Below are 26,628 nucleotides of genomic sequence, written 5' to 3'. Positions count from 1 at the left end.
CCCCCCACCCCTCAGCCCCGCCCTGGCTGTGGAGGAGAGCAAAAGGGGATGGCAGAGTTGATACCCCTGCTCCAGCCTCGGGTGGAGGGCAGGGAAGTGCTGTCCATCTCTACTCTCGCAGTCAGGGTTGTGCATTGGTCATCACTGGTCTCTCACATTCTCTGAGGAGTATCACCGCTCACCCCTGAGTGGCTCCACCTGCTGAGAATCCCTATGGCAGTGGATTCTTACGGACCCCATCAGATCACCTTGAAGATGTAGAAGAGTGCCTGGGTACACAGGCCAGCTGCCCATGGACCCTGGGTCCTGAGCCTCTCCTGTCTGCCTCTAGGAAGGGGCAGATGCCCCCTTCTGAGTGGGCAGCTCCAGAAGAGAACATCCCTTAGCTGATGCCCAGGTTCCCACCAACTGTACCAGGCACCCCTAAATGCCTAGCACTCTCAGAGCCAACCAGCTCCTGTTCTCCACATTCCAACATAGCACCGAACTGGTGAGAGGCACATCCCTATACCAAAGTTCCCAATCGAGGCTGTCACCTTCATTTTGCAGATGGGTAAACCAAGGCCCAGAGACTGCAAGGCAACCTGGGTTCTTTCCACTATGTAACAGGCAGAAAGGTGTGTGTATGTTCAATAACCTTAAAGGGGAAGATTACATATAGTATTTACATACACATGCTGTACATGTGAAAAGAGTTTTATAAATTATAAAGCATTTTTACAAATGATACTTGTTATTATAAACAACTGGTAGAGGTGACTAGGTGTTTCTGATTACATCGTCCTCCAGACAAACTTATGGACCTACCTACAGTGTTCTTTCTAGTCTCAGAGTTCTTATTCAACTGAACACCTCCCACCCCCATCCCATCTTCCAAAAAGCCATGTCTAACTTCTGCTTCAACTCTGTTGTAGGTAAGGTCTTGTCTGTTTTTCAAAACCCAGTTTGTAAGCACTTGAGACCTCTTCACTGCTTGCCACAGTTTCCAGCAGAAGTGCAGACCCCAGTTAATCCCATAAAGGAGAGCCTCCCCCTGCTGCTAGCTTGAGGACTTCCACTTCCCTCCTAAGTAAAGAAGAAAGGAAACCCCTAACAGTGCCAGGAACTGGGGCCCCACTCAGAGCCACTGGGTCCACCTTCTAGTTCCCGGGCTCCTGTGCTAAGCACCCACCATGTGCCTTGGGGGCACCTGGGATACCCTGAAGAAGGTACAGAATGTCCAAGTCTTTGGTGGTGTTTTAGAAACATGACCATAGGTGGGGGTTGGGGTGCAAGCAGCCGGGGTTGAAGCAGTTTAGAGGAAGCCTGTCAGGGAAGTGGGGTGTTGTGCCAGTCTCTCCCAGGCTCTCAGGTGTCCCACAGCTTCTCCTTTAGACACACTCTATGGGCTGGGCCAGCCTCTCGGCCTCCCCAGGGAGAGCTGAGCATGGCCGTGCAGTCAAGAACACTAAGAACTAGCACTGAGACCACCAGCGCTCCTGCACTTTGGTGCCCTGGTCTCCTCTGGCCTCAATGTGCTCATCCGTGGAATTAGTGCCTGTAACACTTGCACACATCAGAGAGCTGCCAGGAGGCTCAGACCCCAGCCCTGCCCCCCGCCCTGGCCAGCACAGCAGTGGGAGGTTCAGAGATGACCAGCCTCTGTCATCTGGATGGAAAAGAGGCATGAGAGGCTTAGAACAAGAGGGAAAGGATGTGGGCAACGTGGGACTGTTCTCTTGAACCAGGGAAGTGAGGCTATTTCTTCACTGTTCTCTATAGCACATGATAATAGCAATGGTTTTTATTCTAGCAGTTACCATTTCTCGAGTGCTCACTGCTTTATCTCCAGCCTCTAGAACACTGCCATCCTGACCCCAGGTATATGTATGCATTCAACAGAAGCTAATCACTGCTGTGAGCCTTGTATAAACAGGAGGTGCCTTGCGGGTGGTAGGTGGGGAGCCCTTCCTAAGGACATTAGTCTTCTGATGACTCTCTAGACTATGTAAAGCCTTGCATCCTCCCCTCCTGCTATGTGAACTCGTAAGGCAGTGAGATTCAGGAGACTCAGCAAACTGGAGAGGATCTGAGCACCTAGAGGCTGAGAGATGGGAAATAACCTCATCAACCCCTAAGGCTTGATGGCAGAATTCAACTAACCTACTATGGGTTAGTTACCATTGTTGCTGTTAACTACCAAAGTGAACACCACCCCAGCCCTCCTTCCCCAGCAGACTGATGAGAGCAATCTGTGAAGTCATTCCCCCAAGCTCGTTCTTGTGTTGGTAAAAATACAGAAAGGCTTGGTTTACTACAACGTCTGGAATCTATTTGCGAAACCTCTCAGAGAGGCCAATTTTATCACAAAACCCAAATATCAGACATTCTCTGAGACAGACAATAGGGCAGGACACTTAGGAGCTAGGTGCCCTGCAGACAGACTGCAGGCTGGCACCGTCCCTAGTTCACCACTCCTGGGCTGGAATTTCTGAGAAGCCAGGATCACCAACTCTGCAGTCTCGATGGGCTATAAGGCCAGTGGTTAGGGTCCATAGTGGAGCCCTCCCTCCTCTGGGACACAGACACCCACACTTAACCACTGGGGGAAGGGTGAACAAGCAGCAGCGCCCAGGGCAGGGAGGCAGCCAGGGATAAACGTCCCCACTGTCTAGATCCCGTTCACCCTGACAAACAGTAATAATGACCAAGGCAATAACCTTACTCTAAGTGCTCTACATGTATTAATTTATGTAGGTCTCACAGTCACCCTGTGACCTGAGTACTATTATTGCCCCCAGTTTACAACTGAGGAAATGGAGGGCCAGAGAGGTTAAGTAAGATACCAAAGGTCACACAGCTAAAACTGAGATGCAAACCTAGGTTGGTCTGAACTCAAAGACCAGGCTGTCCAGGCACAGCACCACACGCACACCACTGCCTCACTTCTTGGCTTAAAGAAGTGAGAGCCTGGAGGGCTGTCTATCTCAGTGGAGCCCTTGGTACACCTAACTCTCCTATGTGCCGGGGCAGGAAGGTCCCTCTCACTTCAACAGTCCCCAGCCAGCGTCTTCCCAGTGATATTTAAGGGACAAGACACGTGAGACTGGCTCAGCTCAGTCTCAGAAACTCCATTTCAATTCTCTTGCAGGCCGAGGCAGAGCAGAGGTTAGTTCTGGGCTCAGAACTGGAGTGGAGGCTCCATATCGGGTCTGGGACTGGGAGGCGAACATGCAGAGTAGGGATGATGATCCTCCCCGGCTGTGCTCCAAATGGCTGCCCACTGGGCCAAGACTCTAGCAATTGTCTTAAGGAATAGCGCAGCAATTAGCCAGGTATACCACAGGTTTTCACCTATTCTGAAAACTGAATTGGAATAGAACATGGTTCCAAGGCCCAGGGCAGTTCAACAATGGAAAGAAAAAAACCCACAATTACGTGTCATCTGAACCCAGGAACCACAAACCCTTTTTATATTCAGAGCTTAATTAAGGGGAAAAAAAAAGGACCAGGATATGGTTCCGGGATGGCATCGAGCCATCTTCCCCCATACTCCTAACTTCCTGTACAGAGAAGCATTTTGTCACCTTAGCACCTTCTCACCAAGACAACAATAGGCTACATTTTTTCCATCTAAGAACAGCCAGCTTGAAACAACAGATGGCCAAGCAGGGAGAGTGGGGTCTGCTGAGCCACTGAGGATGTTGATTAATGGGTTTCCCAGGTCTGCTATCAGCTGTCCCAGACATGAGGTGGAGAGAACGCTCTTAGAACATGTTACACCAACGGCCCTCTCTCAGGCACTCAGGGAGCAGCTCGGCCTACGCATTCCCAACCCATGAGCTCAGCCTGGAGGGGAGCCAGGAAAAGCCCAGGTGGAGAGCGGAAGGGCGGGAAAAGTCCAAGGATGCTGGTACTCCCTGCTGCTCCAGGAATGGAGACTGGCAGTGCCAGGGGCACGAAGACACCAGCTCCAATTCCACAGCAATGGACCACCTGGTTTGCCTTGATTGTAAGATTCAGGATAACAACAAATTTAAGAGAGAACTCAGAGAAGACTTCTACTGAGACCTCTTATGTCACACAAGAGGAAACAGAGCGAGGAGGAAAGGAGAGGGGAACTGACGTTCTTGAAGACTTCCAATGTGCCAGAAATGATTCTTTGCCTGTTAAAGCCAGTAAAGTGTGTGTTAATATCGCTGCTTTGCAGATAAGGACATTGGGAATCAAACCACTCAAGTAATTGGCCCAGGGTTGTAAACTAAATGAAGGAGCAGAGATTTGACTCAGGTCCTGCCCCAGGCTCTTCCCAGCATACCCTCCCCGCACTGGCTGCGCACAGGCAGGCCTCACACAGCTCTTGGTCCCTGGTTCCCAGGTCTGTGACATCGGCCGAGAGGCCCTTGACCATGTCTGTGCCCTGGGTTACTTTGGCAACCCATTGAAGTTTATGAAAACTTTCTCAATCTTTAAATGCATGAAATAAAATGTTAACACACTTAACATATCTCATAATATGTTATTAAATAATGATGACCTTAGACTTAGCTGCAGTTCTAAGGCCTTAAATAATTTCCAAATAGTGATGTATAAACCAGAGGTTGAGATATCTACAACTGTAAGGATAAACGAAAATATCTGTGATTTCTATGGGTGACAAAGCACAGGTACCACACTCGCAAATGGGAGAAATGCTACATTTCAGTTAGAGGTTAGTGAAAATAAGAATTCCCCCGCCCCTGCCTTCCAAGTTCACAGATTCCTAAAGATTAAAAAACCTCATAACAGTACAGAAGGAAAACAAGCACATGAAAAGATGTTCCACCTCATATGTCATCAGGGAATTGCAAACACATGTCTATCAGAATGGCCAAAATCCAGAATGCTGACAACATCAAATGCTGGTGAGCATGTGGAGCAATAGGAACGCTCATTCACTGCTGATGGGAATGAACAAAAAAGGGTACAGCCACGTTGAAAGACAGTTTATCAGTTTCTTACAAAACTGAACACACTCTTAACCATACAATCCTGCAATCAAGCTCCTTGGTATTTACTCAAAGAAGAAGAAAGTTTATGTCTAAAAACCTGCATATGAATATTTATAGCAGTTTTTTCATCACTGCAAATGAAGTGGAATAAGTAAATAAATTACTTATTTTATTTATTATAAGTAATATCCAAATTACTTATTGGAAGTAAATAAGATGTTCTTCAGTACGTGAATGGTACATAATAAACTGAGGTACATCCAGACAATGGAGTATTATTCAGCACTAAAAGGAAGTGAACTATCAAGCTGTGAAAAGGTATGTAGGCACCTTAAATGCATATCACTAAGTGAAAGAAGCCAGTGTTAAAAGGCTACCTACTATGTGATTCCAACTATAAGACCTTCTGAAAACAAATGTCAAAAAACTATGACGACAGTAAAAAAGATTAGTGGTTGCCAGGAGAGTCATGGGGGTAGGGTGAAAAGGCAGGAAGAATGGATGGAGCACTGAGAAATTTTAGGGCAGTAAAGAGATACACAACTGTACATGTTTGCCCAAACCCATAGAGTCTATAACACTGTGAATGAACCCTAAGGAAAACTACAGACTTTGGGTGCTATGACGTCATAGTCACTTTGGATGACTACTGATCGTGGGAGGCTATGCATGTGTGGGTGTAGGGAGTATACGGGAAATCTCTATGCCTTTCCTTCAATTTTGCTGTGAACCAAAAACTGCTCTAAGAAAAAAGAGAGAAAAAGGATGCAACCACAAAAAACAAACAAAACCCATACCACACAAACACTGCTATGAATCCTTAGCATGTGGGACAGTGTCAACCCTTCCCTTAAAGCTGTAGGGCAGAACAGTAACAGTGGCCATTTGCTGAAGGTTTACAAGGTTGCAGCCCCCTGTTATGGTAAACCATTTCCTATTTACAAGTCTTTGAATAGGGTAAATATTACCTTCATTCTACAGATTAGAAATTTTCAGTTTCAAAGTTGAATCTTAAAGCAAATTGGATGTATCTACCTATTATATGTCAAGTTTCTGGATTACTATGATTGGAGAGATTGCAAAACAAGCTGTTAAAAAATTATTTTACTTGAAACCCTATTTTAAATCTGTGTAAATAAGACAAAATAAATTAGATGCTAAATCTGATATAAGGCTGTGAGTACCACACTTAAGGTTTTTCCAGTAGTCATGTACGGATGTGAGAGTTGGACCATAAAAAAGATTGAATGCTGAAGAATTGATGCTTTTGAGCTGTGGTGTTGGAGGAGGCTCTTGAGAGTCTCTTGGATTGCAAGGTCAAACCAGTCAATCCTAAAGGAAATCAATCCTGTATATTCATTAGAAGGACTGATGCTGAAGCTGAAGCTCAGCAACCTGATGTGAAGAGCCAATTCATTAGAAAAGACCCTGATGCTGGGAAAGATTGAGGGCAGGAGGAGAAGGGACACCAGAGGACAAGATGATTGGATGGTCTCACCGATCCAATGGACATGAGTTTGAGCAAGCTCCGGGAGATGGTGAAGGACAGGGAAGCCTGGTGTGCTACAGTCCATGGGGTCACAAAGAGTTGACAAGGACTGAGCAACTGAACAACACCACCATACTTAATGCTGAATTTCAAACTAATACATCCATCAAAAGAGCTTTCATGGTATAAGCAAACTAACTGAGACCCTTTTAATAAGCAAACATTAAAATGTGAAGTTCTAAAATCATAAATTCATAAATACTAAGTAATGCTGCTGTCTACCTTAAATGTTTCAGGTAAAATTTCTTTTGAAAATAAAAGAAAGAATATCTGAGCCATCATTGTATCCTTAACACCCAATACTAGGCATTGAAGAAATTATGTGGTTGGAGACACAATTGATTTTATATCTTTCTGAGGGTCACTGTCTATCTGTATTGAAGTCCTCAAACAACTGGCAACAATATCTGGGCCTGCTGGTTTTGAACATTCTTGCATTCTTACATTTATCCCTGTGAAATTCTAGGTACGTCCTTTATCCCAATTAAGCCTTAGTTTCCTCATCTGTAAAGTACAGTTGATGATGCCAGCCCTGCTTGCCCCCCTAGAGTTATTGTCAGAATCCAACGAGATACTGGATGCAAAATTGCTTTGCAAGTGGAAAAGCTTTGTAGTGTTGTGATGTATGGCTAAATTCTAGTGAACGGTGTCATTTGATATGATCTGGAGCCCTGGAGTAAATCTATAAGGGTAAAAGGCAAGAGGCTCCTGCAGCACCAGAGAGCATCATAAATCCATGCCACTCACCTGTTGCTGAGCTCAGCAGCAGAAAAAGGTCAATGATGTGCTCTTTACAGAAAGCCTTCTTGCCAAAAAATATGAAAAAACAGGGAGAGTTTGGACCTGTCAATACTCAGGTTTACAATTCCTTGTAAAGAAGCATAACCTATATTTTCCCTTCCCTCAAGAACCAGAGCTCATGGGCTACACTTAGGTGCCTCTCTCAGGAGAGGAGTTTCAGGGAGATAATGATCTGCCATGTCCAGTGTCAGAAAGAGGCCAAGCAGACAAGGATGCAAAGGCAGCCATGGTCTTGGATAACTCTGAGGACCCCATGACACCAAAAAAAAAAAGACATCTCTACTGGCACAGTAGAATGAAGTCAGGTTACAGCAGGTTGGGAATGAGAGGAAGGTGAAGCCAGGGAGCAAGGAGTATAGAGATTATCTTGCCCAGAAATTAGGTTGAGAAAAAGAAAAGAAGAAACAGAGCTGATGATACCAGTTTTCCTGAGAAGTAGGACAGCTGCTTAAAGGTAAGGGACTGAAGGGTAGAGAAGGCGATAAAGGCTAGGGACAACTTGGATAGAAACTGGCTAGACTTCCTTAAAACACTGTCCTGGCAGCACAAAGATGCTCAGAACTGAGTTCTCACAACTTGCTATCAAGATCAGCTGGTCAGGCTCTGCTTTGTGGATGGGGCAGAGTGAGAGTCAGATCCCAAGGCGAGGCTGGCCTAAAGTCATGGCTTTGAGAAGCTGCCGAACATGGCTGCAAAGACAGAGCACAGGCTCCAGAGTGAGTAAGAAAGTGAAGGTCAGGGGAGGCTGACAAATGGGCAGAAAAGAAAGGATGGCAGGTTAGCAGCAGATTTTGAGAGAGTAACACGGTGAGAAAAGCAACCGCTCAGAGCTGTGGTTAGAGAGGAGCTTTTCAAAGGAGGATTTAGGTGAAGCAAACTCCAAGGTGTGGCCATGGGGATGGGTTGCCAAGGGGAAGGTGGGAGGAAGAAGCTGCTGGAGTCACAGAGACCAAAGTCTCTGAGAAGGGAGTGCCCCGTAGGCTGGACTGAAGTGCTCAAAAGCTGGCCAGAGGCAGGGGGGACATGAGGCTGAGAGCAAGGAGGGAATATAGCCAACATGGGCATGTGAGAAGGGAGTTTTGGAATATGAAGTAGGAGACAGGTTGACCAAACAGGACACCAGGCCAGGCTGGAGGGGAAACTGCAGTGCAAGGCAGTGGGGAGCTGTGAATGTGAGCAGAGAGCCACAGTCAGAGCCGTGCTTTGGAAGGATAATTCTGTGGGGGTCGGCAGCTGGTCTGGATGGGAAGAAAAGGCAAAAGAGACTTCGAGCACACAAATCCCATTACTTGGGTAAGAGATTGCTACCCCCACCAAAGTGTTGTCAGTGGAAATAGAAGGGGACAATTATGAAAAAAATTGCAAAGGAAGGTGCAGAACCTGACAACTGATAGCAGAAAGCAGACAGGAATCCAGGATGTTGGTATGGTTTTGAGCCTTCAAGATTTAGAGAAAAAGGAGGCGAGAAACAGGTTTCAGAAAGAAGATAGGTCAATGGGGTTTAAGGGTGCCCAAGGGACATCCTGAAGATGTCTTAAGTTACCTAAGTGGACTCATGGGGCTCAAGAGACATGTAGGGCCAGAGATACAAAAGTAGAGAGTCGCCCTCATGGGGGAGGGAGGGGTGACTGATGAATGTAACTGAGATTTCCCTTGGGAAGCACACCCAGCAGAAGCAGGTGTCAGAGACAAGCCCTTGGAGGAGACTGAGCATGTACTCCAGGAAAGGAGAGCATGAGGATGACTTTAAAAAATGTGTCTGAAAAATTGTGTCACAAATCCAATAGGATAGTTTTGAGAAGGAGAGGAGGCAATTAACAGCTACCAGGCACTTAAGTGCTTCATGTTCATTTGGTTTATAATCGTCACCCCAGTCCTAGGACATAACTATTATTATTCCCATTTCACAGATGAACAAATAGAGGCTCCAAGAGGTGAGGTCACACTACTTAGCAAGCAGTGGAGCTGGTTTTCAAGGAGAAAATAAAACCTAAACTTGTTAGAATGGACTACATGAAAGGCCTTTCAGTGATCTGTCTACTGTCCACCTAACCCCCAACCTTACCTCCTACCACACTCCCCTCCACTCTCTCCCCTCCAGCCCCCTCTTGGCTGCCTTGCTGCCTCTTCCAGCTGGCCAAGAGCTTTCTCAGCTCAGGGCCTTTGCACTTGTTGCCCTTTCTGAATAGCCAGCTCTTTGCCAGCTAGCTGCTTCCTCCTTGGAGATCTAAGCTTAAATGTCACCTATAATACCTTGTCTTGAGATAAGAAGAGATGGTTGGATGGCATCACCAACTCAATGGACATGAACTTGAGCAAACTCCAGGAGATAGTGGAGGACAGGGAAGCCTGGCATGTTGCAGCCCATGGGGTCACAAACAGTAGGACACGACTTAGCGACTGAACAACAATACGCTGTCTAGAATCAATTACCCTTCCTGCTTCTCTCTATCATAATGCCCTATTTATGGCCTTCTTAAGAAGAGGTGATAAGATTGTTTTTGTGTACTTCTGTTCTCCCATGGACCAGACAGGAAGCTGCACAATTGCAGGGGCCTTCTCTGCTGTCTTCACCTCTCCTCTCCGGTGCCTGAGGAGTAGTACTCAGCAATCACTAAATGAGTGAGGAAAGACTAAATTAATGAATCTACTCCTTCCGGGGATAGTGTTAGTTGCTGTGGATGTTCAGGAGGATTTTTTTCCGTTCCAGGAAGACTATTCAATTATTGTTCAGTTGCTCAGTTGTGTCCAACTCTTTGCAACCCCAGGGACTGCAGCACACTAGGCTTCCCTGTCCTTCACCATCTCCCGGAGCTCGCTCAAGTTCATGGTCATTGAGTCGATGATGCCATCCAGCCACCTCGTCCTCTGTTGTCGCTTCTCCTCCCACCTTCAGTCTACAGCATTGTCAGGGCCTTTTCTAATGAGTTGGCTCTTCGCATCAGGTGGCCAAAGAATTGGAGTTTCAGCTTCAGCATTAGTCCTTCTGATGAATATTCATCAGAGGATTTGATTTCCTTTAGGATTGACTGGTTTGATCTCCTTGCAGTCCAAGAGACTCTCAAGAGTCTTCTGCACCACAGTTAAAAGACATCAATTATTCGGCACTCAATCTTCTTTATGGTCCAACTCTCACATCCATACATAACTACTGAAAAAACCACAGCTTTGACTATATGGACCTTTGTTGGCAAAGTATCACCAAGTCTGCCCTCACCTGGGCAGCAAGACTGGTCCCAGCCTGTCCCTGATGTGCTGGTCTGTAATGAAAGAGCAGACAGCTCTTCTAAGATAGGATGGAAAAAGGATGCAATAAATTCCTTGGGCCTGAGCTAGCTGTTATTCACAGAGAGAGAGACTCTAGTCCACCTCGCTTTCTTCATCTCCAGGGTTTCACAAGTCCTTCCATGAGGATCATGTGACTCTGTTCATCCACCTCCAGGGGTTTTACAAGGTCCATGCAATCTGGATCTCCTCACCTCATTCCCTTCCTGGACCTGTGTCTGACCACATCAGCCTCTCTTTCTAGTCACAAAGGTCTCCCTGTTATTTTGAGAATACGCTGAGCACATTTGCTTGTCAGCGTCACTTGTTCCCTTTGTTTAGAACTCTGTTTCCTCTAAGAGCCACAGGCGCACTTCCTTCAGGTCTCTGCTTAAATGTTACCATCACACAGAAGCCTTCCCAGCACATCCGATATAAAACAGCAACCCACCTCTACTCAGGGCACCCACATCGCCCTCACCTTGTTCTTTCTCTATAGCATTTACCACCACCAACACAGGCACACATGTGTGCACACTCGGGTCACATATATTTATTTGTTGTCTGTCTTTCTCAGAGAAGAACGTAAACTCCACGAGGACAGGGATTTTATCTGTTCTCTTTACTGCTGTAACCCTGATGCCTGGCATGTAGCAGGCATTTCAAATGGTTTTTTGAATGAATTAATAAATGTGCAATTTTTAACTCAGGGATGGCAATTTTAAAATAAGAGTAAGAAGAAATAGTTTGGTGGTTCCTCAAAAAGTTAAGTAGGCTTCCCATGTGGCACAGTGGTAAAGAATCTGCCTGCCAATGCAGAAGACATGGGTTCAACCCCTGGGCCAGGAAGATCCCTTGGAGTAGGAAATGGCAACCCGCTTTCGTACTCTTGCCTGGAAAATCCAATGGATAGAGGAGTCTGGCGGGCTACAGTCTATGAGGTCACAAAGAGTTGGACATGACTGAGTGATTGAGCATGCTTGCACACATGCACTCAAAAAGTTAAACACGGAATTACCATACAACCTAGTAGTTCTGCTCCTAGGTATATGCCCCAAAGAACTGGGAACAGGAACTTGAGCTGATTCTGTATGCCAAGGTTCATGGCAGCAGCATTCACAATAGGTGAAAGGGGGAAGCAACGCAAGTGTCCATCGAGGGATGAATGGATAAACAAAGTGTAGTATGTGCATATAACAAAATATTATTCTGCCTTGAAAAGGAAAGAAATTCTGACACGTGCTACAACGTGCATAAACCCTGAGGACATTATGCTAAGTAAAATACTGCTGCTGCTAAGCCACTTCAGTCGTTCCAACTCTATGCGACCCCATAGATGGCAGCCACCAGGCTCCCTCATCCCTGGGATTCTCCAGGCAAGAACACTGGAGTGGGTTGCCATTTCCTTCTCCAATGTATGAAAGTGAAAAGTGAAAGTGCAGTCGCTCAATCATGTCCGACTCTCAGCGATCCCATGGACTACAGCCTACCAGGCTCCTCCATCCATGGGATTTTCCAGGCAAGAGTACTGGAGTGGGGTGCCATCACCTTCTCCGTCAGTCAGAAAAGGACAAATATGTATGATTCCATTTATATAAGGCACCCAGAGTAGCCAAATTGAGGAGACAGAAAGTAGAATGGAAGTGCCAGGGGTTGGGGAGAGAGGAGAGATGGAAATTATTATTTAATATGTAGAGTTTTAGTCTGAGATGATGAAAAATATTTGAGAGATGAATGGTGTACTGGCTGCTTGACTACGTAAATGCTGTAAACTGAGAAATGATTAAAATAGTAAAATTAACGTCATGTATTTTACCACAGTTAAAAAATAAACCCAAACTCAATTCAGTTACTGGAAAACAAAGTACGATTGAAATAACTCGCACACGTCAATCTACTTTTTTAACTGTAAATATTATGAAATCTAAATATGGATTAAGTACTTCTGATTAAAATTTAGCATCCAAACTGAGATATGTTAGTAAAGTAAATATACACCAGAGTTCAAGGTCATAGTACAAAAATCTAAAATATCCTATTAATAACTTTTATAGAGACATTTTAGAATATTTTTATAAGTTGGATTAAATAAAAGATATTACTAAAGTTGGAAAAAGAAGGATTAAAGTTCTGATACTTGGTACCACTTGGCTGAACCTTGAAAATATTATGCTAAGTGAAATAAGCCAGATACAAAAAGACAAATATTACATGATTCTACTTACATAAATACCAAGAATAGGAAAATGTATAGAGACAGAAAGTAGATTAGAGGTTACCAAGGGCTAAGGGGAAGCGGGTAGTAGAAAGTTATTGCTGAAGAGTTCAGAGATTCTATCTGGGGCAGTGAAAAATTTTGGAAGTAGAAAATGGCGATGGTTGTATAACATTGAGAATATAATGCCACAGATTCACATATTTAAAATGATCAAAATGACAAATTTTATGTTGTACATCTTTTACCACAGTCAAAAAGGTAAACATGAGGAATCAAAGACAGAGACAGAGATGGAAACAGAGAATGAGAGAGAAGGAGGAAACGGAAGAGAATGCTTTATGGCAGAGAGAACAATGCACAGCTATATGGTAACCACTGGCTTGCTAACTAGAAGGGGCGAAGAAACTTTCCTGGACTTCTACAGATTTGGACATAGAGAATTTTTCCAGGTATGTTCCTCAAATTTAGACAGTTCTCCCTGGAGAAAGGTCTGAGAATAAAGTCCTCTCACTGCTGAACCCCCATGGACAAACCGCTGGTGAAGTTTGCTACCCTGTATTTATATCTCTTAAGGCTGTGATGCATAGGAGGGGGTGCAGGGTATGCCAGGTGGCAGTGAAACATGTTCTGTACTGTTGAAGGCTCTGTAGTTAGAACACAGTTGGGTTTTCTTCCCAAGATACTGCATAAAAGTTTAAGGTAAATAGTTTTTTATGTAATATAATTTAATACATAATATATTCATGTATATACTATATATGTACTGTATATACTATATGCTATTCATGTATATACTATTAAATTTGTAACTTACTCCCCTTAAGTATTATTGTTGTTGTTCAGTCACCCAGTCATGTCTGACTCTTTGAGACCTCATGGACTGCAGTGCGCCAGGCCTCCCTGTCCCTCAACATCTCCTGGAGTTTGCCCAAGTTCATATTCATTGCATTGGTGATGCTATACAGCCATCGCATCCTCTGACGCCCTCTTCTCCTTCTGCCCTCAATCTTTCCCAGCACCAGGGAGTTTTCCAATGAGTTGTCTGTTAGCATCATATGACCAAAATACTGGAGCTTTAGCTTCAGCATCAGTCCTTCCAGGGATTATACAGGGTTGATCTCCCTTAAGACTGACTGGTTTGATCTCCTTGCTGTCCAAGGGACTTTTAGTAGTCTCTCCAGCACCACAGTTCGAGGCATCAGTTCTTTGGCATTCTGCCTTCTTTATGGTCCAGCTCTCACAGTCGTACGTGAACACTGGGAAGACCATAGCTTTGACTATACAGACCTTTGTCAGCAGAGTAATGTCTCTGCTTTCCAACCCTTAAGTATACAAGTCTATAACTACACATGTTCTAAAACACACTATTCGTATTGGTGTACGTGTTGAGCATGTCATAGAGAGGGCTGGTAGCTCATGGCTGACCTCCTATATCAGTTGATATTCGTGGCCTCCCAATCCTGTCTCCTGCAAAACTCACTGGCTGAAAGGCCAAGCAAGAAAAGATTCAGCTGCCTGAACCCGCAGGCATGTGTTCTCTTGTACAGTTCGACTTCTGCCCAATCCTGCTTCTCTCCCGCATTCCTTTCACAGGTATTGATTACTAATGAACGTCTTGCACTCTGAATACCTTCTAAGCATCTGCTTTTGCAGAACTCAGTCTGTGACAAATATGTACTATTCATTACTTACTATTGTAGGTGCTGGAAAATCAGCAGAAACTATGCAGACAAAAACTCCTGCCCCCATGGAACTTACATTTTATTAATAGAAGGGTTTCTGGAAACACTTTTGTCTATGTGATAAAGCAGTGTATGCAGCCACAGCAGTCCCTTCTACCTTCTTCCTGCCTCAAAAGCAGACATGATGGCTGGATATACAGCAGCAGCTACCTTGCAACTACAAGGTGACAAGTATGAGGAAAAGCCTAGAGCTGCACCATCCAGTTCAACAGCCATTAGTCACATAGGCTATTGAGCATTTCAGCTGTGGCTAGTCTGAATTGAGCGGAGCTGTAAAACACACAGGATTTCAGAGACTTAATACCAAAAAAAGAATTTTAAAAATATCTCAGCAATAAAGTTTTATATTGACTACATGCTGAAATAATAATATAGTGGATATATTAAGTGAAATATATTATTAAAATAAACTTCACCATTTCTTCATACTCTTTAAAATGTGGATACTAGAACATTTTTAATCACATATGTAGCTCATTATATTTCTATTGGACAGCACTGGCTCAGAGAATCACCGAGAATATAGCCATTGAATTTTCAGTCACTATCTTTCTCCTGACAGCTGGTTAAAAAATAAGCTCCTATTTATTTAAAGTCACTGCAGCTGAGTCTGCAGTTGAGTGCAATTATTTCTGATTCAGAGGGAGTATGAATTGCCCTGGACCTGCCCTAAGGCAGGAAGGCTGAATTCAGCCTGGCACCCCATCTAGTTGATAAGAGTTAGACAGATATATTCACACTTAAGTGGACAAATCCCTTGCCATGGAATATATTTATCTCCAAGATATTTTTATTATGAAGAAAAGCAAAGCTGAGCAAGTGCCTCCAGTGAGCAGGAAGGAGGGAAGCCAGGGGACACCTTCCAGTCTGGGAAACAGAGCATGAAACTGCTTCATGGCTTCCTCTTACCTTGCCCAGTGGTACACATTAATTTGGATAATCCTGGCCAGAGACTCCCTAAGGCCTTGTGCAACCCTGGGTGGGCCAGGAACTGTGAGAGGTTTTTCTTTTTTCGCCAAGAAAAAAAGAGACCCAGCCCTTCAGTCTAACAAGCCTGCTGGCTAATTTCCCCATCCTCCTTGAAAGCTCCATGAACAGCCAGATGCTAGTCAAGGTACCGACAAGGCTATGGTCCTCATCACACACCCCTGGGAGAGGGTGCTCAGATGCAAATCTGGACAGATGTTTGAATAAGAAAATAAGGGATTGGCCAGTCCTGGCTTCTGTAAACCCACAATCAGGGCTTGGAAATATACTGGGACTCATCCAGTACAGCTCTACAGAGAGAACTGTATGTTAATAGCATGCTATTTGTGTATGAGTGCTCAGTCGTGTCCAACTCTTTGAGACTCCATGGACTGTAGCTCACCAGGCTCCTCTGTCCATGGGATTTTTCAGGCAAGAATACTGGAGTGGGTTGCCATTTCCTCCTCCAGGGGATCTTTCCAACCCAGGGATCGAACTTGAGTCTCCCATGTCTCCTGCATTGCAGGAGGATTCGTTACCTGCTGAGTCATTGGGGAGCCCCCAGTATGCTATTTGTACTACTGCAGAAAGAAGCCTCTTGAGCTACACAGTTCGTTCATTTAGTCCCTGAGCACCCTCCCTGTGTCAAGCCCTATGCTGTGCTTTAGACCCAAAGAGGAGCCAGTCTTGGTTCCTGTCCTCAGGGAGCCCACAGTGGTGAGAAGCCAAAAAGCAGTCAGTGAGGGACACTGATCGGCAAGATAGTGATAGGGCCAGAGTTGGGAGCCTGTGGAAGCACCAAACTCAATTGGGGATGAAATAAGAGAAAGGAAATGGAGAAAGGAGGTCAGGGCAGGCTCCCTGGAGGTGATACTAGCTTAAACTGAATCATAAAGAGAACAAGTTAGCTAGGCCAGGAGGGTGCCGCTGCTCAGCACAAAGAGTACAGACCCTCCATGGATCAAGGCTGTAAAATCTCCCAATATGTGATGAAATTCTGAAGAGGAAAGCATATTCTTGTATTCATTCTTCTTTGAAAGAACAGTCACCTTTTACAAAGCGAATTTCTTAATGAAGTCATGTGTATGAAACTGTGAAGCACTATGCAAATGCTGGATGTAACAGTAATGAAATCATTGTGATTGTTACGGGGGTGGCAGTGGTCCCATTCAAGACCACCCAGCCCAGACTCCAGGATTCAGAGGGTGTCCATCACAATACCCACTCAACCAAGCCGAAGAAATCCAAGTAGGCAACATCCCACTGTGGCTCCCTTTTCAATCAGGGCCCTTCTTATCACTCTCCTGCGCTATTGGGAGTGTCTACTGCAAGAACCTCCATGGACGAGAACTTGACAATGCCTATAACATTGTCAATGCAATGCACACACCCTAGGACTCTGAAATTCTCACAGTGTATCCCACAGACAAACTTTCATGTGCATACAAAGTCCATATGAGGAAGTGTACTGCACTGTTTAAGATGGCAATAGGCTGGAAACAACCTAAGCAGTTAAGTAAACTGTGATGGAGCCATAAAATGGGAAGCCATAAAAAGCCATGAAAGTAATAAAAGGGTTAGAGTCCCCATGTACTGATGTAAAACAATCTCCAAGATATGTTTTTTTTTTGAGTGAAAAAAAAGGTACACAACAAATATGTTAAAAAAAAAAGCTTCCCATTAAATAAGAAGAAGGGCGATGCATGCGAACACACACAGATGGAGACTTTGAGGAAGGGCGCGTGGGAAATGGCATACTGGTTGCCTCTAGGGAGAAGACCTGGGGGCCTGGGCAAAGGCATTTCCTTTCCCGGTATATTTTCTTGTCTTGTCCTGCTTGAATTAAATTTTTTTTATCATGAGCATGTATTTTTTTAAAATGTAATTAACTTTCATCTGCACTCAGTCTTTGTTGCTGCAAGCAGGCTTTCTCTAGTTGCAGCAAGTGGGGGGTACTCTCTGGTTGTGGCGCCTGGGCTTATCACGATGGCTTCTCTTGTTGCAGAGCATGCAACAGGACGAGATACTCATGGGCTCGGTAGTTCAGGTGCACACGCTTAGTTGCTCTGTGACATCCTCCTGGACCAAGGATCGAACCTGTGTCCCCTGCACTGGCAGGAGGATTCTTAACCACTGGACCACCAGGGAAGTCCTGCATTTCTTTTTTAGTTAAAGAAAACGAATTAGATGGTTCTTAAATAGACAAAGAACTCTTTAATTATAAATGTATTTGTAAAATGAACCACAGTGAACCCAGACTAACCACTTCCTATGAAGACAGCCAAAAAAGAATTTTTTCATCTCAGTTTAATATTGTTGGGATAATTGACTTCCTCAGTCTCACATAGCATGTTCAATGCATGCACTCAGGCAAACTCCACACACTTCGTGAGGTGCACTTTGTGCATGTCACACTTCATGGTGACAAGTGTAGTGATTCACAGAACTCGATTGGCAGTCTAGGCTTGCAGACTTGCCTACTTGGGCAGTGCCATAGTCCATTGGCAGGTAAGTGGACAGATACAGAGTTTATGGAAGCTTTCTGTTCAACTAGCACTTTCCTGGTGGCTCAGACAATGAAGAATACGCCTGCAATACGGGAGACCTGGGTTCGATCCCTGGGTTGGGAAGATCCCCTGGAAGAGGGCATGGTAACCCACTCCAGTATTCTTGCCTGGAGAATCCCATGGACAGAGGAGCCTGGGAGGCTACCATCCATGGTGTCGCAAAGAGTCAGACATGACTGAGCGACTAAGCACTGTACACACAGCACAGAAGGTCACAGTGCAGGGGCCATCCTCTACTCTGTCGGTTATGCCTGCAACTGCCTGTATTAGGCAGAGCGGTGCAGCGGAGCCAGGCTTTGAGGGCCCTGGTGGGTGATTTCAGAAGTGGGGAATGTCAGATAGGCTTATCTAGGCTGCGAGATAGCAGCCTTCCCTCCGAGCTTCACCTCTCCTTCCCCCCTTCCCTGCTTCTACTGTGCTCTGCTCAGGCAGCTAGGGAACCACGCTGTAATGAGCTGGGCTGCAAGCATTACTCAGGCAGGGGTTACCCACCACCGGGGAGTCAGTGCAGACACAAAGACGGGCAAAGGTCATGTTCAAGAGCAGAAGGCATGGTGTGACCCAAAATACAGACATTTCCTTCTCACAGGATAATCCAAGTTTTCATTATATAGGCTGGCCCTGTGGCTGCTGGTGACAGGAGCCTGTGAGTCATTTCCTGCAAACGTGTTTTTATGGCAGTGATGTACAAATGCCTTCTGGTCTGAACTGGTTACCTGTGATTACCAAGCCACCCCCTGGAAGGTGGGAGCAGGAACCCTGGATTGGGATCAGGGACACATCCTCAGTGATCCTCCAAATCCTCTGTCTGAGCCTGGCCCCAGGAGGCCTTCTGGTCTCCTGCCATTCATCCATCCTGCTCTCACGCTCTCCCCTTCCTCTTCCCTCTCCCCATGCACATCTTCATTCCCATTACATGAGCAACCCACTCTTCCCAGAATATGTTTCTCTGCCTTATGTTCCCTTGCGCTCTTCCTTCAATAAAGCCAGGCAAACTCCTACTCATCTGTCAAACCCTAAATCATTTCTCTTCTTCCAGGAAGCATTCCCAGACTACTCCAATCACTTGCTCTTCTATAGTCCTGCAGTACAGTGTACACAACTCTCTCATATCACTTAGGATATTAATAATGATATTAATGGCTAAACACTAGCTGATCATTTACCAAGTACTAGGCAGAGTTCTAGACACTTTTCAAAGATTACTTTATTCAATATTCACAAAAATTCCATGAAGGAAGAAGCATCATTGTCCTCATCTTACAGAGGCTGCTACTGAGAATAAGGAATTAGGTAAGTTGCCCAAAGACAAAGAGCTCTTAAGTGACTGACTGGTGCCTAGATAAGTACCTGGCACATAGCAGCTGCTTAATAATCATTTACCTCAAAAATGATTAAATAAGTGAGTAAATACCGAAATGGTGACATTTCTATCCCCTCTATAGAAAGCTCAAGTGAGAACCATTTCTTACTACTGTTTCAAACAATCTCCTCTGTCAAACACATACTAAGGTGTAGGATACAGGAAATACCTAATGAATGAATAAACAAAACACTATACGAGCAATCCAACAGATAGAATCCAAACCCTGGCAACGCCACCCACTAGCTTCAACCAGACAGCTTCAGCTTCCTGGGCCTCCTGGTTTGTCATCTGTCAAATGCAGAGATTGTATACAACATTCTTTCAACTTCCTTCTAGCATTAAAAGTATATATAAAATAAATGACCAGACTCAATGACTTTGTGGCAATAGTAACTCCCAGGCCAAATTATGTATTTTACTTTCTTGGGGGCTGTCTTCCCCAGGAACAGCACAATCAGATGTGGCATTTGATCTGGGTACTACCCTAACTCAGCCAAAATCAGCCCTGAAAGAGTTTCTTTGGCCTGCTCCTTGGTTCGCTTATTTCTTATCCAAACAGATCACACCCAGGGAAAGAATTATTAAGTGCTTGGCTAAACCCTCATAAGTAATAATCAATAATGAACAATAACCCCAAGTTAGATTATGCAACTGGCACCTAAACTACTGCTCTATGGACCTTGCAGGTCCTCCTCCCTATCCCCGGCATATGAACCAGAGGTCGTCTTCTCCAGACAGACCCTGGTCACCAGTCTTCCCCTGCCATCACCACTAGTGCATGCATGTGCACACACACACGTGCACGTGTACACGCACACATGCACACACACACACACACAAACTCCTGCTGGCATGAAGAGCTTACAGCACCTGGTAGGGGCTGATTAATGCTTGTGAATCACTGAGGCCTAGATCCACCCCATATGGTGCTGAGATACATCCACATCAGGGCAAAGGTGGGAGTTCTGGCTGCAGTTCATTCATTCCCACTCTACCTGTGACTAAGCAGGAGCTTGGCTATATGCCTGGTACCTGACACATCTGTGACACATGGCTTAGCATTAATGATGACCACAAGCATGCTAATGCCCATCACTCGTTGTTTTGTTAATGCTCAGCATCAGCTACTACACCAAGGGATAAACCTAAGTGAGATGTGTGAGCAAGACAGTGTCTGTTCATGTTGGAAGAGAGGGAAGACCATGTTCTGTGTTCTGCTTGACTCACAACCAGGAGACCCAGGCTCTTCGAGTGAACATCACCTATCATTGCCATTACCCACGTGAATCCAACATGAAGAGGCCTGGGCCATACCTAGGATGCAAACAAGCAGTTGCTCGTCATGTAGGGGACACCTAGTATTTGTCTATCTCCCATCCCCATCCCTGAGGACCTGTTCCTCCCCTCATGTGAATCCTGTGATGCTTAAAAGAGCTGCCAAAGACAGCGGTCAGCTCCCTTGGTTTTGGCCTCAACAACTGGCCCAAAAGTGAGCTAACTGAAATCCTTGCCTGAGATTTTATTTTCCATATTGAGCAGGAAGACAAAGGTCTTTTGAGTCCCAGAGCTATAAAGATATGAATAAGAGGCTAGCAACATGGAGAAAACATGTTTGCAGGAGGGAAGAATGGAGCCAAGACAGAGCAAAATATCTAAGAGATATTTAGATGGAAGAAGAGAGGGTAGGAAAGTGTCCAGACACTTTGAGTGTCTGGACCTTCCTGCTCACGTGAGTTAATCATCTCCCTGTTATGTTCAGGTTAGTTTGAGTTTCTGAAATGTGCGAATAAATTCGCCTAATAGTCACAACCATTTTTCTTTATTTCCACAGTCCAGTAATTGATTTTAAATTTTAGTAATTTCAAATATCACAAACAAAACTGAAGAATGGCAATATTTTGTTTGAATTCTTTTTTCTGTACACTGAGTACATTTTCCAATAGGTCTTCTACAATTCAGGAAACAAGTAGCTTTTATGAGATGGGCCACCACATTTGATGTCTTTGTTCCTCCTCCTGAGAAAGGTGTAAAAATTCCTGCACAAGAACCACTCTTACTCAGCATCACTAAGGAAAGACATGAGTCCTTTCCCTTTGTTTTAATATCTTAGACATCACTGATGACCTGCCAACCACGAGATGTATAGACTCCTCCACTTCAAGCCATCAAAGCTTGTAAAACAGGGGCTGGCCAGGCAAGCTAGGCAACCAGCCAGTGATTTTTGGAAGGACACCTTCCCGGTGGTCATCCCTTCATTCCATCCCTCTGCTGGCTGACTCCCTCTGAAGATCTGTCCTCAGATCCCCGAGAGAGTCCCCAATAGCTAGGAACTGTTGGGTGTATGGGGTGATGCATTTTCTGATACAATAAGAGCTCTGAAAATCTTCCTTGAGAAAACATATTGCACTCTAGCCACCTAACTTCCATAGGACCTTTGAAAAAGGAAACCACTATATACGGTTACTGAAAAGGGTGATGCTTTGTAAGTTAAAAGCTTCCCACTCCTAGAACTCTGAAGAGCTGCCCAGTGAGCCATGAACCATGAAGCTACAACAGCTAGAAAGCAGGTGCTGGGCAGGGGTAGCACTTAGGATACTGGCCCCCCCTCTTCTTTCTTTAAAGCTTTCCTCTCCTTGGGTCAGGCTGGAGCTTAGCAGGTTATGGTCAAGCCCTTCCTGGATGGCTAGTATGCTCTGGGCCAAAATGACTCCTGCTTCGCCTGACAAAATGCTCTCCTATACCCTGCACAGTCTGTGTGTCCCAGGCTCAGAGGAGCTTGGCAGCTGTCTTCCCCAGGGCAAAGGAAAGTGGCTGTATCCCACGGTGGACTCAACAGCTCCGCATCACCAAAACAAAAACACAACAGTTCTGATCTCTATGGAGAGTTCAATCCTCTTGTCTAGGATTGGCACCAACTAGAATTCCAAGGGCTCTGGCTGAGCTACCTCCTGTGAGGTCTAAATACAGCATGCTTGCTTTTAACCTAAACATACAGCCTGGACCAGTGCCCAGGGCTGACTGCCCCCAGGGAAGTCTTGACTTCTGGCTGCCCATTTGGGGATGGGCGATGCAGAGCTTTCAGAGCAATGTCACCTACATGTGATCCTGAGCAGAGGAAGGGGACAGGGTGGTAGAGAATGCAGAGATGTGAAGAGGAAGAGAAAGAGAGGGAGAAAACAGTAATAAATACCAAAGACCTATTTCTTAGCCAATTAAAGTCAGGGGATCTTTCTCAAATGTTTATTCCCAGAGGAGCACAACTCTAATTATGTCTCTGCAGGGACTTCAGGGCATAAGCCCTAAAATCAGAGAGATTGAGGTTGCCTTTTTGTTGTGTGGCCTTAAGTGAGACTGACTTTGCAGGTTCCATATCTCTCAAGTGACCCGAAGGACTACCGTACTATTCAATGAGACCTCATACGGGCCTGGCCCAGAGAAGCTACTTGGTAAATAATGGCTCCTAGAAGTAGTGGTAGTAGTAATAGCAGAAACAGGATAACATCAAGCATGCCTTTGATGAGTGGAATATTTCCTGCCGTATCAATAAACAAGGATGTGACAAGTCATCCTCAACTGCAGCCCTCCAATGCCAGCTGGTGAGCCTTAAGGGCACTCAGAAAGGAGCAGAATACCTGCCATCTAGCAGCTACAGGACTGCAGCCACTCCCTACAGTGAGCCCTGAGGAACTCAGGATATAAAAACAGGACACTGGCCCCAGAGAGCTGAGGTGCCTATGAAAGGAATGATTTCTGTAAGCCCAGACTCTTGCATCTTCCCATGCACAGAGAAGCACTGATTTCCTTAACTTGGGGTATCTGGATTTATTTAGCAATAATCTTGATATTCAGACTATCTGCTCTTTGTTGCAAAACTTCCATATAACCTGGATCCTCTCCTCACCTCGTTGGAGCAATTCTCTCCTACTTGAGATGCTGTCTCCTGAAAAATCCTAAAAGTCCCTACCAAATAAAGCATAGCTCTCAGCCTTTAGGTTAGGAATATTTTTCAAGTTGACACCTTTATTTTCTGTGCCTCGGAAAGCACATAAGAAGAATTGCTGAGACCACTACGATAGGATAGAAGCCCCCAACCAAGATACGCTGTGCATATACAGACAAAGGCAACCTTCAGCTGAGTCAAACAATAAAACACAACCACACCCGCTAAGAAGCTTACAATGCCAAAATGGCAACAGCTCCCTAACCTTCCAACAATCCAGCCCACATGCCCCACAGGGTAGGAAGCATCTCTGCAGGGGTTCCCTTACCTTGGTGTTCATACAAGACCTTCCTCGCTTATACTCTTTGTGGGACCCACGCTTGTCAAGTTTGTACCACAGGGCCTTGGCCTTCCAGGTGGTCACTTTGGACTTGAGCTTGGAATAAAAGTTTCTGTGGTCCAGAGGGTCTAGGTCCAGTTGTCGGGTGAGGATGTTGAAGGCCTGAAGGGTACCTTTGCATGTGGAAGCTTGGACAAAGTTCTCGAATAACTGCCCGGCCTGGGTCTGCTTCTCATCCTCATTCTCCCCCATGTTTCAGGAGCCACCCAGAGCAGCGATGTGGAGAGGATGGAGGAGAACACCATGAAGTGCCTGGAGAAATGTCACACCTGCAAAGGTAGATGGAGGCAGAGGTGAGCTCCGTGGACGAGGGTAGGCTGGGGAGAGGGTGCAGAGAGGTAAAAATACAATTCCTTTAAGATACTAACATAGTAAACATAATGCCAACCATACATACTCTACAGGAGAGGTATAATCATACCATCTAACCTGGAAATGCTGCCTTGCTGGCAATCTCTCTCCCCAACACTCCACTCCCCTGGCTGGCTGCAAAGAACTACAGATTGCCAAAGACATACCCTGGCTGATGTCAATATTATCTGGTCAATCTTGCCATAAGCCAGATGGTTCTGGAAGTAGGAACTAGCAAAAGGAAAACAAACAAACCCAGAAACCCAGATTTCACACTGCTGAAAACCTATAATTCTTGGTACCATAAACTGATTGACTAATATTAATGTAACCTAACCACATGACATGAAGGCACAGTTCCCCAAAAGTAAAGTTCTCTAGATTTCATGACCACCATCCCACCTATCTTTAGAGATCACTCTTTTACATTTTCCTTCATTAGTTATCAGAGGGCGGATCTTCTCTTTATACAGACAACAAATGGCAACTTCTCAAATCTGCTGGAAGGACAGCATCTGCTTCAGTGAGACATACAGAAAGACAGAGAGACATGTGGGTCTCCTCCTGATGCACAAAACAAGCCTGTGCTTTGTAAGCCCAAGCTGGGAACTATTTGGAACAAGTGCTAAAGGAAAGAAAAATGTGATGGAGGCTCATTCACATCACAAAAATAGCTTGCCGGGGTTTTGGCCATCATCCTTTCTTCTCTGCACCACTCTAACCTCAAGCATTTTCTTAGGAAAGTCATTTAAGTTTCAAAGGAACAAAAATAAATTAGACTGATTTTCCAAAGCACTAGCTATTTTTCCAGAATCCGAAGCTGGTGCAAGAAAACAAGCATGGAGGAGCTGGGGCTGGCCCCGGTGTCAGGAGGGCTTGAGGGAGTCTGTAAACAGAGGACAGAGCATACCAAGCTCCCCCAGACAGAAGCCTGGCAGGCGGAGGTCAGCAAACAGAGACAAAGCCCTCGGGCTGGGTAGCTTCCCACTCTCCAGACGGAAACGCCATTGTGGGTGCGCGTGGCCTGCGGGCTGGCCTTATAAAACTAAAAGCAGAGGATGGTGTTTATCTTCTTCCTTAATCCTTTACTCATTCATTAAGCAATAACTACTGGTGCCTTAGCAAGGGCCACACATCACCCTAGATGCTAGAGGAGGGTACAGAGACAGGGCCTAGCGAGGAAGGCAGCCCCGTACATAGCTGATTATAAGACAACAGGCCAGTGCTTGTAAAACTGAACACAGCACATGGAAGCCCAGAGAAGGAGATGTTCAACAGAGCCTGGAGAAGCCCAGAGGAGCCACAGCAGGAAAATGCCTAAACGCTGTGATTTCAGGAATGAGGTGGATTTTGCTAGACAACTTGGGAATGGACCATACAAAGGCACGGATCTGGAAAGAGCCAGCATGGCTGCAGAATGACAGCAAGTTCAAGGCATTGGGAATTCAGGACTCGTGACAAGGTGTCTGGGGCAGACTGTAGAGGGGACCTGGCTTCTCCAGTGGGCCGTGGGGTATAGGAGACAGAGCAGCGGGGTGAGATGAGTCGTTGGGAAAATGAGATGTCAGGGGTGGACTGGAGAAGGAGGTGGGTGAGCACTGCCCAGGCACAATGAGGGAAGAAACTGGCAGAGCAGGGGAAGGAACGCACGCACACGTATGTTATGCACAGCCTGGCTGCGCGCCACCTGTGAGGGGCCGCTCGCTGGGGGCAGACAAGCTCTCCAGACACCCAGATCTGATGGGTGAAGTGGCTCGGGCTACAGCATAGGACACCTCCCTCCCGTCCCTCTTTCTCCAAGAGCTTCCAACAGGCCCGGCGCCAGACTCAGCAGAAGGGAGAATAGTACATTCCCTGCTTCAGACCCAGCCAAACTCTACTCTGCAGCCAGGCCTCTGTCCTCTGGTTCCCTCAACTCAACAAATTCAACCAACTTCGAAAGCTGGCTTTGTGCTCTACCCGGGACTGAGAAGACATGGATTCCCTCCCACATGGATCAGTCAGAGCCTTTAGTGTCTGCAGTGCTCACATTGGTATCACTCACATAAACTTTGCCTCCTCCTGTGTTCCAACCTTTCCCCTGTGCAGGACTCACCACCCAGAGAGCATAAACAGAGAACAAGACTTATCTGCTTTGCAGAGCATATTAACATCCTCAGTCTTTATCTTTGGAATTGCTTCCATGCCAGGGATTGAAGAAGGGCAGGAGTAGCTAATTGACAGCTGCAAAGCTACTTGAATTCCACCAGAATCCTGTAGTATGGGATGGGCAGGTGGCGCAGAGGAAACCACAGGCTTTGGGGCTCTTAAAGCCATGTCCAAAGCTCAGCTTGGCCCCTCGCTGCCCACCTGGCCTCACACAAGCCACATAAACTCTGAGCCCCTGCTGTTTCTTTTGTATGAGAGCCTGCAGAGCTGCTGTGGAGGGGGAGATACGAGAGTGATGGCAGAGCCTGGCCCAAGGAGGCGCTGGGTAGACGTGAAGATGTATGCT

The 26,628-nt window shown here is 45.6% G+C and overlaps 1 protein-coding gene across 12 annotated transcripts in view; it reads right to left on the bottom strand.

The window, feature by feature from the left end:
* Positions 1-26,628, bottom strand: part of LOC113905683 (F-actin-monooxygenase MICAL2) — a 244,589-nt gene that overhangs the window by 167,780 nt on the left and 50,181 nt on the right. For all 12 annotated transcript variants that reach the window (XM_027563290.1, XM_027563291.1, XM_027563293.1 and 9 more), the window contains exon 3: positions 23,712-24,052. In XM_027563290.1, coding sequence (XP_027419091.1) covers positions 23,712-23,975 — 264 coding nt within the window. In that variant the 5' untranslated portion in view covers positions 23,976-24,052. The remainder of the gene's footprint in view (positions 1-23,711; positions 24,053-26,628) is intronic.

Source organism: Bos indicus x Bos taurus, chromosome 15 (assembly GCF_003369695.1).
Source record: "Bos indicus x Bos taurus breed Angus x Brahman F1 hybrid chromosome 15, Bos_hybrid_MaternalHap_v2.0, whole genome shotgun sequence".
Taxonomy (NCBI): Eukaryota; Metazoa; Chordata; class Mammalia; order Artiodactyla; family Bovidae; genus Bos; species Bos indicus x Bos taurus.
The sequence above is the reverse complement of the archived record's forward strand: the minus strand, read 5'-3'. Positions and strand labels throughout refer to the sequence as shown.